Source organism: Schistocerca serialis, chromosome 1 (genome assembly GCF_023864345.2).
Source record: "Schistocerca serialis cubense isolate TAMUIC-IGC-003099 chromosome 1, iqSchSeri2.2, whole genome shotgun sequence".
NCBI classification, from domain to species: Eukaryota; Metazoa; Arthropoda; class Insecta; order Orthoptera; family Acrididae; genus Schistocerca; species Schistocerca serialis.
The window spans coordinates 119,865,571-119,886,919 of NC_064638.1; the positions used below are offsets into that span (position 1 = coordinate 119,865,571).

The window sequence follows — 21,349 nt, forward strand, 5'->3', positions numbered from 1 at the left end:
TTGTGATCACACGTTTTTCTAAACTTATGTTCACACAGTGTTCTTTTGTGTGAAAATTTTAATAACCATCATAGAAATGCCCCTGACAATAAGACCGCAAGAAGACAACCATAAGAGAAAGAAATGATCTTATAAATGAAACGTAAAATCATTGAAAAATGTGAATGTGGCGTGAGCATTGCTAATTTTGCACGCAAATAAAATTGGTCTACATCAGCTATTTGCACTCTCCTCAAGAACAAGGACAAAATTAAAGAGATAGGTGCTTCAAAGGGAGTGAGAAGAATATCTAAACAACGGTTTTCATATTATGGATGATGTCAGAAGGTTGCTGTTATATGGATAAATGAAAAGCAACTGCAAGGCGACACTATTAACAAGAACATTATTTGTGAGAAGGCAAGAATGATTTTCACTGACCTCATTAAGATGATGCCACGATCATCGGTGGTGAAAGAAGGGTTTAAGGGAAGTCGTGGGAGGTTTGAGAAGTTTGACAGAACTGGCATCCACAGCGTCGTGTTGCAAGGCAAAGCAGTCAGCTCAGACACAAAGGCAGCAGAGAACTTCATCAACAACTTCAAGATGCTAGTAGATTCTGAGGTTATTTGCTGCAACAGGTTTTTAATAGTGACAAGAGGGTCTATTCTGGAAAAAAAAATGCCGAAGCATACCTTCATAACAGCAGAGGAGAATGCATTGCCCGGTCACAAGCCAATTAAAGGCGGTCTCACACTGCTACTCTGTGCCAATGCATGTGGTGATTTGAAAATTTACCATTCAGAAACTCCACAAGCCTTCAAGAAGCTTAAAGACCAGAATAGCAGGTTAAATGTCACGTGGAGGTCCAACAACACGGCTTGGGTGACATCATCCTCATCAGTTATCTGCTATATTAGCAGGTCCTTTGCCTCTCCATTTTCTGCGATCCATTGCTTCCTTCTTAAGGCTGCTGTATGTTGTACCGTCCATCATGTCATCCAGTATCTGGAATCTCTTCCTTCCTCGCTTCCTTTTCCCTTCTACATAACCTTCTAAAACTGTTTTTATCAGTCCGTCATTCTTTCTTAATATATGCCCAATCCAATTTCTTTTTCTTCTCTTTATTACATCTAGTAACTGCCTTTTCTCTCCCACTCTTCTCAGTACCTCTTCATTTTTTACTCTGTCCATCCAACTTATTCCTTCCATCTTCCGCCATGTCCAGATCTCAAAAGCCTCCAGCCTTTCTCTCTCTTTTTTCCTCATAGTCCATGTTTCAGCGCCATATAGAAGAACACTCCATACAAGACATTTTATGAGTCTCTTTCTGAGTTCCCTGTCCATACCGCTGCAGAAGATTCTCCTTTTCTTATAAAACGCCTCTTTTGCCATTGCTATCCTTGTTTTAATTTCTGTGGTGCACTTCCAGTCTGTGTCTATCCTGCTTCCAAGATACTTAAAATTTTGCACCTGTTCTAATGTTTCTCCATTCAGCACAATTTTTATTTCCTTATTTCCTCCTATTGCCAATACTTTTGTTTTATTTGTGTTAATTTTCATTCCATATTTTTTTCCGTTAGTTGCAATGGTGTCCACCAAATCCTGTAATTCTTTTTCCCCTGTGGCTAGAAGGACCATGTCATCAGCAAATCTCAAGCACCCTACTCTTCTTCCTCCAATTTCTACTCCTTTGTCATCTAATGAGCATTGGTCAATCATATTTTCCAAGTACAGGTTGAAAAGAGTAGGTAATAAACAGCATCCTTGTCTTACTCCTTTCCATAGACTGATCCAGTTTGTACTTTCTCCTCTCACTTTAACTGAAACTTTTTGATTAAGGTACAATGAGTTTATAAGTCTTCTGGTTTTCCAGTCCACTCTCTTTTCCCTCATAATAGTCGCCAGCTTGTCCCAAACCACATTGTCAAATGCCTTTTCTAAATCGATGAAGCACATATATAGGTCTCTTCCTTTTTCAATAAACCTTTCTCCCAAGATTCGTAGGAGCCCTATTGCATCTCTGGTGCCCGTATTCCGTCTAAAGCCAAACTGCTCCTCGCCGAGATTCTCCTCTATTACTTTTCCAAGTCTTTTATTAATTATTCTTAACATCACTTTGGCTGCATGTGAAATGAGGCTGATTGTCCTGTGCTCGTTGCATTTCTTGGTTCCTTGTTTTTTCGGCAATGGAATCATTACTGTTGTCAAAAAGTCCTCAGGCCATTCACCAATGTCATATATTTTATTACATAACCTCAATATTTCTCTTATTCCATTGTGGTTCAAGCATTTTAGTATTTCTCCCGGTATTGTATCTGTACCTACTGCTTTGCCATTTTTCATTGCAGCAATGGCAGACTTTACTTCTTCCATTATGATGGTCGGTCCTTTCTCTTCATCACTTACACTGTTGTGTGATTCAAGTTCCAGAGTTTCTGGTTTGCTATTTGTGTCATATAGCTCTTTTATATATTCTTCCCATCTCTGGAGGACATTGTCACGATCTTTATACACTACCTCTTCGTCTTTACTCAAAATTTCCATAGTAGCACTTCCTGCTCTGTTTTGTTCCCATGTCATAGTCTTTACTCTGTTGTATAGTAAGTCGTATCTTCCTTTCCTGTCCAGTTCTTCAATTTCATCACATTCCTCTTTTAGCCATTTTTTCCTAGCCTGCTCTGTTTCTCTTCGCAGTTCGTTATTTAACCTTCGGTATATCTTTCTTGCATCTTCAGTGTTCTTGTTTTTCAATTTTCTTCTCTCCTCCATCTTGGAAATCATTTCTTGTGTGACCCATGGTTTTTTTGACCTTTTCCCTTTTACATATCCTATAATTTGCTGTCCTGCTTTAATGATTCCTTCTTTCAGCATATTCCAGTACTCGTTGGCATTATCAGGTGCTTCTTTGTCTCGTAATGTGTTTAGAAAGTCCCGAGACAGCATTTCTGTAATTTGTTCTTTGTTGGACCTTATCTTCTCTAGATCCCATTTCTTCACCATTGTCGCCTTTTTCAGTTTTTTCATTCTTGTTTCTATTTCTGCCATAAGTAAGTTGTGGTCACTATTAATATCTGCACCTGGTAATGTGTGCACCTTCTTGATTCCATTCCTGTATCTTTCTTCTACCAGTATAAAATCGATTTGGTTTCTATATTTATCCCCTGGTGATTTCCAAGTGTAGAGCCTCCTCTTATGGTTCTTGAACCATGTGTTTGCCACTATCAGCTGCCTTTCCCTGCAGAAGTCAATTAACCATTCACCTCTGTCATTTCTCTTTCCAAGACCATGACTGCCTACTATGTTTCCCTCTTTCCCTTCTCCAACAATGGCGTTCCAGTCTCCCATTACTATTTTGCAGCATTTTTTATTTTCATCCATTATTCTCTCTATTACATTGTACGTTTCCTCTACAATTTGGTCATCATGTTCTGAAGTTGGCATATACACCTGGACAATCAGTAAATCTTTTTGTGCTCCTTTCAGCCTTACACCAATAACCCGGTCATTTGCATAGTCTACATATTCCACACATTTAGCCAATTCCTTTGTCATAATCATTCCTACTCCATTAATTCCTTTTACTTCTCCTCCTGAGTAGTAGAATACATATTCATCTGACTGCAACTCTCCATGTCCATTCCATCTTACTTCAGCAACTCCTACAAGGTCCATATGATTCTTTTCCATCTCTCTTTTAAGGTTTTCTAGTTTTCCTGCTTGTAGCAGAGTTCTGACATTCCAGGTACCAATTCTCGTTTTGATTTTTTGCCTCCTTTCAAGTTGTCCTCCCCGGAGATCCGAATGGGGGGACTATTTTACCTCTGGACACTGATTTAACATGAGAGGAAGCCATTTTTTGTGCATAAAATGGAGACTGCATTATGCAGGGAAGATAATCTGCAGTGGTATTCCGTTGCCTTCCGCAGTTCTGGAGGCCGCCCCTAACATGGGATACAGACGCCTTTTGCAGCCGCCCGCTCCAGGTCAGACGCTGCATGAGAAGTATAGGTTGGAAAATGAAAGACCCCTAGCCCTCGAAACCTAATAGCGTCAGGGTCGGAAAAGAACAAGAGCTAGCCGAGGGTGGCCAGATAGGAAAGATAAGAGTGAGGAGCCTGGCATAAGTAAGTGGAAGCAATGCCAGGACTCAGCTCGGGGCCCCGTGGTCGCCAGCCACGTATCACTAGGTGTGACTCCCTGAGGTGACAAGTGATCCTTTTTGTGATTGGGTCAAGAAGAGTTTGGTCCCCAGGTGAGAAAATATTTGCTTAAGATCAATCTGCCACTCCATGTCTTGCTTGTTACGGACAACGCTCTTGCCCATTCTCCAGGCCTACAAAACCACCTCCTTGAAGAATATCAATTCATCAAGATCCTATTTCTGCCTCCTAACACCACTCTGTTACTCCAGCCTATGGACCAGCAGATTATTTCCAACTTTAAGAAGCTCTATATTAAAGCACTCTTTGAGCGTAGACTTGAGTTGACTGAAGTGACCAATCTCACTCTCACACAGTTTTGGAAATATCATTTCAACATCGTTGCCTTCATCAAAACATCAAAAAGTTGTGGGAAGGGGGTTACCAAGAGAACTCTAACTTCTGCTTGGAAGAAGCTTTGACCGGAGTGCATTGTTGAATGTGACTCTGAGGCATTGGAGTCGGTGCCTGTGGAGCGTGTCGTCAATGAGGTTGTGTGTTTGGCCAAGGGTATTGGATTAGAAGTGGATAACAATGATATTAACGAGTTTGTGGAAGATCACAGCCAAGAACTGACCACCGAAGAGCTTATGGAGTTGTAGTGTGTTTCACAGCAGGAAGTTGTGGAGAGGAGTTAAGAGGAGGAGGAGGAGGAGGAGGAGGAGGCAGTAACAGCAAAACAGCAATCTTCTGGTACAATAAAATAAATACTGAAAGCAAGGGAATTGGCAGCTTGTACATTGAAAATTATCACCCCAATAAAGCAGTGGCTACGCACGCTACAAATATATTTGACGATAATGCTGTGTTGCATTTTCACCAAGCACTGAAGTATCGGCAGAAACAAATGACTATAGATAGTTTCCTAGTAAAAAAGAATTGTTATGTATCATGAAAAATAGTGTACATAATACGATGTGTGCAATTTTCTTTGAATAAATGGCATGAATAAGAGAAAACTTTTAATATTTTTTCTGCGTGGAACACATTATCGATTTTACATTAATTTATATGGGATAAATTGTTTTGCTTAACAAGTGTTTCACACTACAAGTAAGATTCTGAAATGAATTATGCTCATTATGCAAGGTTCCACTGTACCAAGGTGACAAAAGCCATGGGATAGCAACACGCAGACAGCGGTGAAAAAGGGCAGTGCATCAACGAAGCTGTCATTTGTGCTCAGGTGATTCATGTGAAAAGATGTCCGACATGATTATGGCTGCACAACACAAATTAACAGACTTAGAATACGGAATGGTATTTGGAGCTAGACACATGGGACATTCCATTTCAAAAATTATTACGGAATTCAATACTCTGAGATCCACAGTGCCAATAGTGTGCCGACAGTACCAGATTTCAGGCATTATCTCTCACAACGGCCAACGCAGTGGCCAACGGCCTTCACATAATGATTGCTTAGAACTGTTAGTGTTAACAGACAAGCAGCAAAGCATGAAATAACTACAGAAATCAACGTGGGACATGCGACAAACATATCTACCAGGACAGTGTGGCAAAATTTGGCATTACTCGGCTATTACAGCAGATGACTAGTGCAAGACGCTTTGCTAACAAAATACCTGCAGCAGCTCTCCTGGGCTAGTGACCATATTAATTGGACCCTAGATGACTGGAAAACTGTGGCCTGATCACAAGAGCCCCAATTTTAGTTGGTAAGAGCAGATGGTAGGGTTCGAGTGTGGCACAGGCCCCACAAAGTTGTTAACAAGGCACTGTGCAAGCTGGTGGCAGCTCCACAATGGTGTGGGCTGTGCTTACACAGAATGGACTGGGCCCTTTGGTTCAACTAAACCAATCATTGACTGTAAATCGTTATGATCGGCTACTTGGAGACCATTTGCAGCCATACACGAGATCATGTTACAAAACAATAATGGAATTTTTATGGATGACAGTGCGCCATGTCACCAGGCCACAATTGTTTAAAGTTGGTTTGAAGAACACTGCAGACAATTCAAACAAACAATTTGATCACCCAGATTGCCCAACATGAATCCCCTTAAACGTTTATGAAACGTAATTAAAACATCAGTACACGCACAAAATCATGCACCAGTAACATTTTCGCAATTATGGACGGCTTCGCAATTATGGACGGCTGTAGAGGTAGCATGGCTCAATATTTCTCCAGTGGACTTCGAGACGTCCAACAGCTTGTGGCGTCCATGCCACGTCAAGTTGCTGCACTACACCGGACAAAAGGAGGTCCAACAAGATAGTATCCCATAGTGCAATATGATCAAATGATCTAAAGACAGATGTGTCCCATGCTTACACTCATTAAATACAGACCACATAGAAATCTTCAATTCATGACAAAGCTTTGTAAAGTCACCACCAGTGAGAAAATCTTTGAAGACACTAAAGGAAATTATTAATAAGAATTCACATTTACTATGCTGCATTACATGACTGTTAGCCTTGCATCTTATTTTTGTTGCTGTGGTCTTCAGTGTGAAGCCTCATCATCCCTGCACATGTCCATTTGAAACTTTATCCAGTGAATTATTTAAATGTTTCAAAATAGGCCTACCAATCAGCTGAATAAAAAATAAAAGACAAATATTTAATATTGGTTGTGCAATGGTGTCCAAAATGTATTTTTGTTAGGAGATGTAATTTTGTTATGGTAATTGTAATATAAACATTTAAAACTTGAATTCTTCCTGCACCAAGGACAAAATTAATAAAAGGTTTTATAAATAAAATTAAATACAAGCAAAATAAGTAAAAATATAAAAGTAAAATATAACAATTGCAGTAACAAGGTTGAAAATATAAAAAGGAGAAAAGAAACAAATTAAATACATGAGAATTTTTAGTGTCATAAGTTCAGAGACTCGCATTGAAAAAATAATAAAAGTAAATAAAAATGTTAGCAATAAGAAGTTCATAGATTAGAAAGTAGACCGCAGCCAGCAGGACCAAAGCCACAATTTTCAGCATATCAGTCAAATAACAAGTAGGAGCTAGGAGATTCTGCCATTTTGAAATCAGCACTATATTAAAAACTCTAGTGGATCACAAGAAAATTTTAAGTCCTTTTTTATCGATTACTCAGAAACGAAGACTCAACAGGGGTGCATAGTTGAGACCCCAACCTACACCACAAAATAGGTGATTTCAAGAAGTCAGTAGCACTGCTGGGGACATATACTTGTCTGTGGGTCGCAGGAGTTTGTCAAATATATCAATCATCTTGCAGGAGCCTTTACAGATGGGCAATACTGTCATACTGTAACTGCAATCAAGTCAAAATCCTACAGTAGGATGACGTACAACATTTTCCACTGATGATGATGAGATCCCATACTCCAAGGAGCGTATGGGATGATATGGAAACCCACACCGCTGTATTAGGCAAGGTCCTAGCAGAGGTGGTTTGCATTGCCTTCCTCCGACCATAATGGGGATGATGAAGACGACACAACAACACCCAGTCAAATAATCGAAGCCTGGACCTTGTGTGCAGGAAGCGAGAACACTACCGCAAGACCATGAGCTGCGGAAGATGAGCAAGATGTATGTGACAGGCGAAATTTCCTCAGACTTCAAGAAGAATATAATAATTCCAATCCCAAAGAAAGCAGGTGTTGACAGATGTGAAAATTACCGAACTATCAGTTTAATAAGTCACAGCTGCAAAATACTAACACCAATTCTTTACAGACGAATGGAAAAACTGGTAGAAGCTGACCTCGGAGAAAATCAGTTTGGATTCCGTAGAAATGTTGGAACACGTGAGGCAGTACTGACCCTACGACTTATCTTAGAAGAAAGATTAAGGAAAGGCAAACATACGTTTCTAGCATTTGTAGACTTAGAGAAAGCTTTTGACAATGCTGACTGGAATACTCTCTTTCAAATTTTGAAGGTGGCAGGGGTAAAATACAGGGAGTGAAAGGCTATTTACAATTTGTACAGAAACCAGATGGCTGTTATAAGAGTCGAGGGACATGAAAGGGAAGCAGTGGTTGGGAAGGGAGTGAGACAGGGTTATAGCCTCTCCCCGATGCTATTCAATCTGTATATTGAGCAAGCAGTAAAAGAAACAAAAGAAAAGTTCGGAGTAGGAATTAAAATCCATGGAGAAGAAATAAAAACTTTTGAGGTTCGCCGACGACATTGTAATTCTGTCAGAGACAGCAAAGGACTTGGAAGGGCAACTGAACGGAATGGACAGTGTCTTGAAAAGAGGGTATAAGATGAACATCATCAAAAGCAAAATGAGGATAACGGAATGTAGTCGAATTAAGTCGGATGATGCTGAGGGAATTAGATTAGGAAATGAGACACTTAAAGTAGTAAAGGAGTTTTGCTATTTGAGGAGGCAAAATAACTGATGATGGTCGAAGTAGAGAGGGTATAAAATGTAGACTGGCAATGGCAAGGAAAGCATTTCTGAAGAAGAGAAATTTGTTAACATCGAGTGTTGATTTAAGTGTCAGGAAGTCATTTCTGAAAGTATTTGTACGAGTGTTGATTTAAGTGTCAGGAAGTCGTTTCTGAAAGTATTTGTATGGAGTGTAGCCATGTATGGAAGTGAAACATGGACGGTAAATCCCCATTGGTTAGTTATCACACAATAGGCACTGAAGTCTGTTCATGAGTTTTCACAGTTTTAAGTTTGAAGAAACAATTTTTTGTGCTTCCTGGTACATGCATATGCTGAAAGGAGGAAAGAGGTAAGGAACTATATATCAATATTATGAAAAGCATAGTTACTATTCACCATTATAGCGGAGATGCCAAGTCACAGGCAAGCACAACAAAAAGACTGTTGCAAAGGAAGTGTGCCTTCAGCTGCCGGAGATGGCAGTCGTGTCATGTTTGTGTGTGTCTCATTGGATTAGGGAAGGAAGTCGGCCGTGCCCTTTCAAAGGAACCATCCCAGCATTTGCCTAGAGCGATTTAGGGAAATCACGGAAAACCTAAATCAGGATGGCCGGACGCGGGATTGAACCGTCGTCCTCCCGAATGCGAGTCCAGTGTGCTAACCACTGTGCCACCTCGCTCGGTTACAAAGGCCTTGTTGGCCGAAAGCTTAATCTGTGACAGTCTTTTAGTTGTGCCTATCTGCGACTCAGCACTTGTGCTATATGGTGAGTAGTAACTATCCTTCTCATAATATTGTTATCATTCCATTGGACTGAATTTTCCAATGTTTGATTTAAGGTACTATATCTGTTATATATACACAAAAGAATGCATCAGCTACAACTATATCTTTTGGGAACAAACTAGCTCTCCTGAAAAGAGTTGTCACAGGAGGTCATGTCTCTGATAATTGATTGGTGCATATGTTTGCTTTCAGTCGTGTGTATGTAACAAAGAAAAGAACAGCACTAAAATTTGTCAAGATTTTCCGCATCAATATAAACTGATAAAAAAATAAGAAAAACTTTTGATAGATGTCGTTCATATGTAAATTGCTTAAGAATTTCATCAAAAACGAAAAGGAATGATAATTCTTGCGACTGTTGATACAGTTACTCTTAAGTATGAGACATTCCCAGAGTGAAAAATTATGTTGGCAAAAATAAAATAACTACAGGCCAGCAAATCAGTAACTCTTGTTAAATGTGGGGTAAGGGAAAGTTTGTAACTGACCTCTCTAATACAAAAAATTAAGTGCACGGTGATGACAGAAGGGTATTACAAGGAAAGAAAACTAGCACTGCCCTTTTCAAGGAACCAACATTTGCCTGGAGTAAATCACAGCAAACCTAACTCAGGATGGTGGGATACAGATTTGACTGTCATCTTCCCAAATGCGAGTACCAGAGAAAACAGAAATTAACTGCTGACATTTTCCAGAATAAGCAAATATAACAAAAATAAGGAATTAAAAGAACGTTGCAAAAATTATTAATACTAAATAACAAGTAATTGCTCGTGGTTGTTTTTGAACTGGTAAACTGCAGCACGCCAGCCAGTGAAACTATCCTCTAAACGACTTTACACATGCAGCACAGCTCGCAGCAATACACAGTCTATGTCATGTCTTCTTGTGACACCATCAAACTCTCTACCTAATGTGAACTAGTCACTGAACATTAACCCTGTAATTACTTAATACCCACAGGTCTTGAAAGTCTCAAAACACATTCTTTATCAGAGCCTTAACTACCTCTCGATGTTCGTTAAATCAGGATTATTCTACCCACAATGCTACCTTCATCACCCATAGTAGTATTCAGTTGCTCATTCAACATACGCAACATTCTAACCCTACAGCCAATCCTGCACCACAGAGGTAATTCCCTGCAGATAGCATAGGTGTTTCTAATTGAACATAGATTGAAACTTATTTTGTATTATTGTGTTGCTCACAACTGTCACAGTATTTTTGTGGTTTACTGTACAAAATTGACCATTTGGTTTTGAAATTAAAAAGAGATAGCAAGGCTGACCAATAACTACCTATAACGGATGACATTCTAGTGCTGGCGGTAGAAAAACGTGAAACAGAAAGCAATACTGTTCACTAACAGTACTTCACATTCCTTCTTCAATAAGGAAAAGAGGAGGGAGGAGGGGGGCGGGGAGGAGGGGCTGGTTGGGATTGGAAGCAGATCTCTCAGACTGTAAGAGGTCTTTCCCATACCCTCTTGACGTATTTTCTGTACAATTTGCCTCCTTGTCCTTTTGCACCAACATATAGCCCAAAGAAAGGAGCAATTCAAATTCTGTGCATTCTGATTTCTGAAAGTTACCTTTATTTATGCCACACACTTAAATACATTCAAATAACAATTAGGATGTGTGATCGGAGGCTTTCTCAGCATATATGATGTCTGAAGGGTTCTCGGGTGTCGTCGAATGCATCAACACCACCTCATGCTGGCGGAACAGTTATTCGCCAAAATATCATGGGCATTCAGTGATCGTATCTGGCTGGACACCCGAGAACCCTTCAAACAACAATTAAGATATTGGGTCGAGTACCACCACTGATGGTTCATAACAAATGGAGCTGCATTTTGCTCATTAAGTTCTGATTTAGTTGATACCAAAAACTGACACACATTTCGGATGAGCAGGTAACATTTTATAGCTCTATTTTTGTGCATCTTACTGGCTGACAGTCTCACCCAGAACCAGCATTAGTAGATGTTCTCCATGTCATCTGAATCAGTTCTAAATAAACTTTTGAGGTACAGGATGCATCCGGCTGAACTCTATATTTAAATGTATGCTGGAGCAATTGAAAATTATTTGTTTTTTACAGATAATGCTTTTCCTCGCAGAGTTTAGTTGGTGGACAACGTGCAACAGAGAGAGACTTTTACTCTATGTGAGCAACATAATCGCTGATCACGGATCTAATTGAACAGTTCTGGGATCCACTTACAAGAAGCAATTATTCCCGCACGTTCCTGAAGGGTTCTGAACCTTAAGATTGCAGTAAGTGTGGAGTGGCAAAATATCCCTCAAGCATATGTCACCGCCATGTCACACTGGTGTGTCTATTGATCACACACAGTAAATACACATTGTAGAACAATGCACTAATAAAATGTGCTTCATCTGTTAATGAATTATTAAACTGATGAAAAAATTATACCTTCTTAAGGTGAGTCATGTGGGGTGGAATTACTGAAAATATGTCACTTGTATACTGGAGATAATATAGCTAACTTATGTTTAACTTTCGTGCAGTATGTCTTCTTATCATCTAAAGTCTAGAACAGGTGCAGTGCCGGCCAAGGAGCTTTTCTTTTACAGCACGTGGGTTTGCTACAAGTCAATTTTAGACTTCCAACTGAAGGACGGTTTTAGGTAATCAATGTGAAATTATAAAAGTGTTCAGAGGACTCCAATGTCGGTGATGTCCTTTGGGCATCATTTGTGACTGACTTAAATATTGGTGTCATTATTTTAACAGTCTTTCACTACTTTTTTAGAATGCTGCTTGTTATGAGAGAAAGGTCTGTAGTGCAATATCAAGTGACTGTTTGACTGGTAAGTTGGAAAAGTCAATGAATGTGATGCAGCAGTGTTTCCCAGAGTTCTAGATTAAGTTGAGATGTGGTAGTTTAGACGTGACTTCGATAAGCCAATATATGTTGTTTTATGATACAAAGCTTAGCAGCATTTACCAAACAATTAAAGTAGCAAATAGTTACTCAGAAGTGATGACACTTATGAAATACATACCATACTACATTGCACTGTCATTATTTAATACTGCAATTTCACTGACTTTTTTGTCACTAGGAATTGTGCTTTTATACTATCGGGGTTTAAGCATTGGCTTCCACACATCATCAGCTGAACTCTGTTCATTGCTCTGCCATTAGCCATGCACTAACTTCCAACTTCATACCTCACAATGTGTAGTACTAACTTTGCTGCACTAAACATTCAAGTGACAGCACAGCCCTCGATCTCGACCCTACCCCTTCGATAAAGCAATAATTTTCATAACTACATTTGATAAAACTACGAATATCCACAGATGGGAAAAAAATCACAACACAAAGGAGATGTGCAACGTAAACAAAAGTTAGAAGGCGTGTTTGTGCATATGAAAATGATGTCTATTCAAATTTCACACCAGTTGCATAAGAGTGGTGCTAGTAGTGCGACTATGAGAATGCAAATCTGGTTTGGTTTAAACACAAGCTGTAACGGTTATCAACATTAGTTACCTTTGAGATTGGACATGGTGAGTTGATGTTGGTCAAGAATGTCTTTAAGGTGACAAAGACACCATTATCAACACCTCATTCAGTTTGAAAGACGTCGTGTAATAGGGCTACGAGAAGCTGGATGTTCCTTCTGCGATATTGTGGAAAGACTTGGTAGGAATGTAGCTGCTTTCCACAACTGCTGGCAGTGATGGTCACCAGAATGTACTGTCACTAGATGGTTGGCATTCAGACAGCTGTGTGGCACTACCAAAAGGAAAGACCACCATGTTCAGTGTTCGGCCCTGGTGCATTGCATTGCACTGCATCTGCAGCAGCAATCTGAGAAACAGATGGCGCCACAGTGACACAACAAACTGTTACAAACTGGTCACTTCAAGGATAGCTCCGAGCCAGAGGTGCAGTAGCATGAATTCCAGTGACCCCAAACCAACACCATTTGCGACTTCAGTGGTGTCAAGCGGTAGCTCATTGGAGGGCAGGGTGGATGTCTGCTGTGTTTTCTAATGAAACCTAGTTCTGCCACAGTGCAGTGATGGCCATGTGTTTGTAAGGAGGAGGACAGGTGAGCACCTGCAACAAATCTGTTCATGGTCTAGACACACTGGGCCTACACCTGAAGTTACAGCCTGCAGTACAATTTCATATGATAGCAGTAGCACTCTCGTGATTATCCCATGCAACCTGACTGCAAATCTGTACTTCAATCTGGTGATTTCATCTGTTGTGCTTCCATCTGTGAAAAGCATTCCAGTAAGTGTTTTCCAACAGGAAATGCCCATCCATATACTGCTGTCATCACCTAATAAGCTCTACAGTGTCGACATGATGGCTTGACGTGCTCAATCACCAGATATGCCTCTAATTGAGCACATATGGGCATCATCGGATGACAACTGCAGCATCATTCACAAATGGCATTAACCATCCCTGTAGTGAACAGGCATGGAACCCCATCCCACAAACTGATGTCCGGCACTTGTTCTACACAATGCATGCATGTTTGCACTCAACATTCTGGTGGTTACATCGGATTATTAATGTACCAACATTTCACACTTACAATGACTTATCTTGTGCTTTGATTAACCTGTGATCTTGTAACATTAATCACTTAAATATGTTGCCTTGATAAATTCTTTCATGGAGTTTCTTTGCTCTATGGTAATCATTTTTTGATGGTGTGATTTTTTTTCCATCAGTGTAGTAAGCATGCTGTCATGAAAGCTTCTGTAAACCATCTGATACTTAGCGTATTAAAACCTATCATGTAGATAAGTTATTGGATGAAAAGCCAGGTGCAAGTAAAATATTAGGGTATAAAATAAACCGACATACTAAGTGATTAAATAAAAAGCAATACAAAATCAACAGTCCCCCCCCCCCCTTACAAAAGGTGCCCAAATGAACAGTTAACAAAAGTGTAAAAAGAAAAAAAGTACGGTATGCAAAAAACTGTATAGTCTTCTTATGTTTCTGCAGTAAATAGTAAAAAATACTACTGAACACAGCTGTTAACTCAAGTTATGCAGATATCTCAACACAGCATAAAGGAACATATGGAAGCAATCAAGTAAGAAACTACATGAAAGCTTTTCTTCGAAATCCAGACATATTCTACTCCATTTCTCATGATTTTGCCTAATGTGTGTGCACTGCGATTGCAACTTCCATTAACATAAACTTTTTGGGTGAACTCGGGCATTCAATACCACTCATCTGCTTTGACTTGCGGCATAACTGTGTTGTGTTGGGGATGTCATGTTCATGCGGTACACTTATAATGTTTGCAAATGGTGTACTGGAGTGTGTAGTGGCACACACTAATGTAGGATGTTTACATTTGTGAGTGGTGTTAATGATGTACTACTAGAATAATTCGTGGCAGTCTGTTTTGTGGCAATCTGTTAGTTATTTTGAGTCTAACAGTTATGAGCAATAGTCATTTCTGGGTTGAGAAGCATTAGTGTAGGTACTGTTTATGGTTGTAGGTTTAATTTTATGTTTCATTTTTTATTAATTATGGATGTGACAATTAAGTTCACAAGTAGGACCCTGCCTTTCGCAATTGGGGGGGGGGGGGGGGGGGGGGATGACATGTTGAGCACAGTTAAATTCCTACAATTGATTGATTTAATTGCAGATAACGTGAAGTGTTATGATTGAGGAGAAAATGTGAGCCTAACCAAAGTTGCTGCATCTCGGCCAAGTGACCAGCATATGTGACATTGTCAGCAGAACAACATACGGCATTCTATGTAGAGGGATTCCAGGTTTGGGAATTCTAAGCTTGCAATTCAAGAGCTTGTGTGGATGACGTTCTTTCAGCTAACACTAGCTGTTGCTAGATCTATATCTCACCTGCACATAACAGTGTGGTTCTTGGATATCAAAGTGTGTCTTATTCCAGCTTTATTTGAATTTGCTGGTTGTGTTGTTAGTATTTATATTTGGTTGTGGGTGACAGGAATCACAGTTTGTTTTACTTACATTGGTGCAGCAATGATTTCAATATTCACCATATGAGCGAGTATTGGTTTTGCTGTACAGTATCAATAATGTCTTACACTAGTATTCACAATTTTTCACTATGTGTATCGATCCTGTTCTTAGGTATTCCGTAGTATGATCCATTTTAGGATTTTTGTAGTGGTCTCAGCTTTTCAAGTTGAGCTATACAGCTCAACTCTGGATGTTGATACTGCATTTTGTTAGTACAATTTATTTTAGGATTTCTGTATTGATTTTATGCCATATCGTGATTTTGCCACTGTTGTGTTTTGTATATTTTACTCTTTATGTGATTTTGCTCCTGCTGCATCAGATTTTAGTTTGATACCACCAAAAACCTCCACTTTCCCGTGGTAGTTTTGTTACCTTCAATATTTATTATACATGATTAGTACAATTTTGTATTTGATGTTTACATTTTCACACCATGTAAACGTCTAAGGTTATTGATCACCATCTCGAAACCATGTTCTTGTACATTGCATCCTGGGGCTTGGTATGATATTGGTTAAAGACAATAGATGGTGGTATCAGATGCCCTGTAAGTTGATGTTGCATTATGGGATTATTTCATGGATACAGTCTCATGGCACGGAAAAAAATATGGACATACCTCCACCAAGCATCTGACGAGCTTTGAAATAAATTACCACAGAAAATGAAATGCAAAGTATATTAAAGGTAGTGCCTCATTCCAAATTTCATTTCCAACTTTGGTTGCAAATCAAACAACACAATGGAAGAACTTAACTCACTCGTGGTAGTGGTCTGCAAACTTTTTCTTGAGCTTTACTAGCAGGGTGGGAGGTAAAATGAAATCACTCCACTCTATAAACAGACTGCTGCACTAAGAGGAGCTGCATGGAAGGAGGAAATTTCACCATCCCCCTACAATTCTGCCATTTCACAAATGCTCTGCAGCAAATTTCAGCAGTCAACGTGGACAATAACATTTCTTCCCAAATCAGTCCTAGGACCTACATGATGGACCTTAATTATTTCGTCATTTGTTCTAGAACAAACAGCCCTAGCTCAGCACAATAAAAACACAGCATTCCACTGCAAAAGTTGACGCCTAGAGGCTTATCCGACTCCCCAACCTTCCAATGTTGTTTGTGGTTACAGACTGATATACTGTGGAGCCACAGGTTTGGGTAAAGCTGTCAGATGGCAAAGTCAATAAATGTGAATTGACTAGAGACCTAGTAGGTAAAATATTCATTTTAATTTTTGTTAGAAAAATGAAATTGAACAGTAAATTGAGGAAAGAATAATTACATAACAGAGAAATCTCTGACAAGTATATTTAGGCATATCTTCTACAACTACAAAAGAAGGAAAGGGGAGTTTACTTTGTAACTTCCAAGCTACATTATGGCCCACTTGTTTCTATCATGATTAATGTATTGCATATGGACACAACATGCACTAAAATACACTTGGAGATCCCTACACAAAATGATATAACATTTCTTAATTTGCCTTCCATTTTCAGGTATATATAAAGAAACAATTAGATCAAATGTTGGTAGTGATGGATTCTACCCAAAATTAGAAATGACTTATGCATTCACAAAGCTGAGTATGCGTCTCATAATTACATATTAAATATGGAGCAAATATTTCCAACAACAAACTTAGGTCTCAACTGTACTACAGAGTAATCTGTTACCCATGTTCACTGGCTATGTCAACTTACAATCAACTCTACACCAACCAAGGCCTCAAGGTATTTTACACATGACTGTGACCACAACTAATTTCCCCAGAGTGTGGAGTGGAAGGGGAAACCATCACACTGGAGCCACATTTAATGTCCACTATAGCACTACAGCTTATGGTACTCTTCAACCACTACATACAGCAGTGTGTGGACACAAAACACTGTAAGATGTATTTCTATCTCTTATTAACATAATTTCTTTTACAATTTATGAAATATATTTTACTAAAATACATTTTTAATGATTTACTGATGTATTAATCTACTCTTAACATTTTGATTGTAACAGACTGAACAAAATTTTATTAAATAATTAATAAACACAATGGATTTTTGCTGAAATTTGACATGTCACAAGCATTTTTTCTTTCTTTCTGTTTCTTTAAAAATAGATGCCGACTGAGTTGAGATTAATCTGCTTCTGTGAAGTGCTAACCTATATTAGCGTACACTGAATAACACATACAAGTAACCTTGGACATATTCATGAAATATTAACTTTCAAACATCTTGTCTACATCCCTGTTGTTGACAAGAATGCCAGCATGTTTACTGCACCATTCTGACTTCTGAAACACCTTCCTACTATGCTTCATGTGTTTCTACTGTGAGAATTGTAAGCAAGAGCTTCGATTACATAAATATTTTTATGAGGCCTGTTATATTTACTCAACCGGCATAGTCTGTCTACTGGCAACAAATTAGAACGCAAACACTGGTAGAGATCTTAGCTTATTCTTTTGTAAGTGCATGCTTGTCTCCATTAGTAGCCTATATCAATGTATGTACTACTACTTACCATGACGTTTTCTTTGGTAGAAGGTAGGCCTACTTCAGCCGAATCCTTGGGAGCTGCAATGCCCAAAAGATCGCGTAATCTTTTGTCTGAGGCTAAAAACTCTTTTCTTACATCGTGACAAAATGTCAATTTTCGTACACACAACTTGCAAACCTGCTGTGGCAGACCGTCGTCCTGCACTACTTTCGTTGGCATAATGCTATTAATCATAACATCTAGATGTATTTTTTCCGCTTCATAACTAAAAATTGGCATCACTCTTTCACGATGAGTAAGCTTTGAACACAAACGGCACAGCAACTGCACTCTCGGAACTGCATCACTCGATTCAACATTGGTATCTTTATTCAGATCGTTTAATCTGTTTTCAAAATCGCGAGTTTCACTTTCATCCTCATACTGCGTAAATGCGTCGATACACCTTTTTTCTGTTTGCGTTTCTAGCTGCGAAGTATGGCTGCTATTTTCGGGTAGTAGACACAGCAGCTGCTCTGTTACGGCATCAATCTGACGATGCCAGTTATCAAATGATTCAACATTGCATGAAAAAAGAGCTCCACTATTACACTCAGGAACGTCTGTTCTTTCCGATTTCGAATGTATATCATTCTTACGGATTTCTTGAGTTCTAAATGGAGGAATGTTGAATATAGTAGGGACAGCGTTCCTCACAAGTGAGCGTTTCTTTTTGTTCACAAAACACTTTTCTTCGAAATGAAGGGCACAAACAACATTGTTCTTCAAGGCGCTAGGTGGCCGCTTCAACAGTTCTGGGTCACCAATGTTTGTAATCCATTTCTTGGCACTATTAAAAACAAAAGAAATCATGAAGAAAAAATAATATAACAAGTATTTAGGATGTGAAAACCATCAACAAGTTTATAAATACATTTCAACACCAACATACCTGATAGGGTTTTTAGGAAAAGTGAAGAACGGTAGATCAGGACACTTATCTTTAGTGCGAAAGCAATTACGAGCTCTACACACGCCTCCCATTACACAACTTTTATGTCACGTAACTTACAATCTCATTATTTCATATTTCGAGCGCTATGTCGTATAAAATCATTGATATACAAACTTCGTGCCAAACGAACACACGCCAACTACAAGTCCACCAAAGATTGTTGACTCAAATTAATACAAATGGCCAGACAACATGGCGGGAAGTGCTGTTTCGTAAAAGCTTAATATCAAGTGGCTAAATAATATGCTGCGAAATTCCGTAAAGTAATCGATGTTTACCATAGCCGTCCCAATATAAGATTCAGATGAAAAAATTAAGAAAATTTGTGGACACATTCACTTATTCTTAAAGGTCTATATTTCATGTCCTACGCAGTTTTCTAAATGATTTGATAGTCACGCAATGAGTAGTTCTAGTTTATTGCATTTCTTCTATATTACACATTTAATCACAAAAAATCGAAAATTTCAGCACATTATCTACCAAACAACTGTGCATTAATAGCAAATATGTTGACTACCGTAATGATAAAGGTTTGAGTAGACAGTGCAACATGATTACTGTTTGGTACTTGCAGTTGCTCCAACTTATCTAGCACTAGCCAAGGGAGTATTCAGTGCGTCTCGACTGTCATCTCCGTCATACAAGAGTATCTCCTTACATGTACTCAGTATATAATATATACGTATTATTGATTTATGATTATGAATTATTCTGTAAGTTTTGCTTCGCCTTAGCATTGCTGATGTCGCTAAACTCAGGCAGAAATTGCTTAGCTGCTTTTTCGAGGTAGAACACCTCTGAATATGAGCAATGGCGAACAGCCTATAATGCAAACGAGCCACACTCAAAAAAGTTATGAATAACTTTCCGCAAAATCACAAAAATTTAGAAGAGATGCTAACCGGTACAGTTTAATATCGTGAAGATACTTCCCTTTTAAATAGTCTTTTAATGAAACGTGAGAGAGAATACGAATTTCATGAATTCTTCTGGAACAGTGTGGTCACTCTTATGTAGAGGCTGCCCCCTGAAACTTACTAGACATTTTGGTATCAATTTGAATGAATCATTACAGCAATAACCACTGAAATTAACGTTTCGAGAGTAGCTGTTACCTAAAGCCCAATATTCAGTATCCTCAATGACAGGTCACCGGCATCGAAAGGCGAGATCCAAAATTTAGAACCCAGCAAATACCAAATGAAGCAATATACTAATACGACTGTTTTTCCATATCTTGATGTGTCACTAGAGCAGTACAGAAACATGATTGCATTGTGCATAATATAAGCTCACAGTTTCGATAAGAAGACAGCCACCATAATGAGACTTTCCATTATTCTGTGACACTCTTCTAAGAATACAACAAGGATCAATGCCAAATTGTTGTATTTTCTTTTCGTACGCTAATCAATACGAGCATTTCCAATATATACCATAATGCCTTGCAGATCAGTGAACACCAATAATCACACTGAAAATTCGAGAATCGGGCCCACAAAGGGACATCAACGGAAAACAGCTAATTTCAAACGATGCTGCTAAGACTGACAATTGTCTCGTTTAAGGAATTCACCTAACATTCACCTAAAATGTTTAGTAAAAACACTGGAAGTATAAAGCAAGATATGGATTCGATATTTATTATTCAATATAACAGTATAATGCACGATTCATCTCATCCACGTTTCGTAATCAAAGAGTTATAACTATCCTACAAAGAAAACTGCATGCAGAGCACACGTGTGAGGCATCCTAGAATACTGCACAAGTGTGTGGAGTGTGGAACCCGCATCAAACAGGAATACTAAGGGATATTAAACATATACAAAGAGGATCATCGCAACTGGAAGAGTCTTGAAGACAGACGAAGAAGTGTTTAAAGCAATCATTTGTCCCACACTTTGTACATTTAAGGAATGGGAGAAAGTCCTAATAATTGGTACAATGAGAAGGGTCCAATGCCATGGACTTTACAGTGGTTTATGGACTTTAGACAGATTAGATTAGATTAGATTAGATTTACTTTCATTCCAATTGATCCGTAGTGAGGAGGTCCTCCAGGATGTGGAACATGTCAGAAAAACAACAATACATGACAAATATTTAAACTAAAACAAATAAGCTAATGTACCATTCCACAGGTCCCAAGTGGAATGATCGTCATTTTTTAATGAACACTAAGAGTCATTTTACAAATACTATTGCACTGAATTTAAAATAAAAAAGTTTTATATTTATTTATAAGGTAAGAAACATGTAATACAACTGCTGTAATACTTATTTACAATGAACACATTACTGCACTGAAATGGTGCAGAAGTTAGATTATACTTACACACACACACACACACACACAAATTTTCAGTGAACACATTACTGCACTGAAATTGTGCAGAAGTTATGTTGTACTTATATACAAATCAGTTGGTTTTCCTCAGAAATTCATCAATGGAGTAGAAGGAGTTGGCCACCAATAAA

General features: G+C 38.7%; 1 protein-coding gene across 1 annotated transcript in view; it reads right to left on the reverse strand.

Annotated features, from left to right (window-relative positions):
* LOC126463667 (uncharacterized) overlaps positions 1-19,037 on the reverse strand; it is a 90,264-nt gene extending 71,227 nt beyond the window's left edge. The window contains exons 1-2 of the mRNA XM_050096177.1: positions 18,803-19,037; positions 17,896-18,700 (exon numbers count right to left, since the gene is read on the reverse strand). Of these exons, the coding sequence (XP_049952134.1) occupies positions 17,896-18,700; positions 18,803-18,894 (897 nt within the window). The 5' untranslated portion in view covers positions 18,895-19,037. The remainder of the gene's footprint in view (positions 1-17,895; positions 18,701-18,802) is intronic.
* Positions 19,038-21,349: the final 2,312 nt, after the last annotated feature.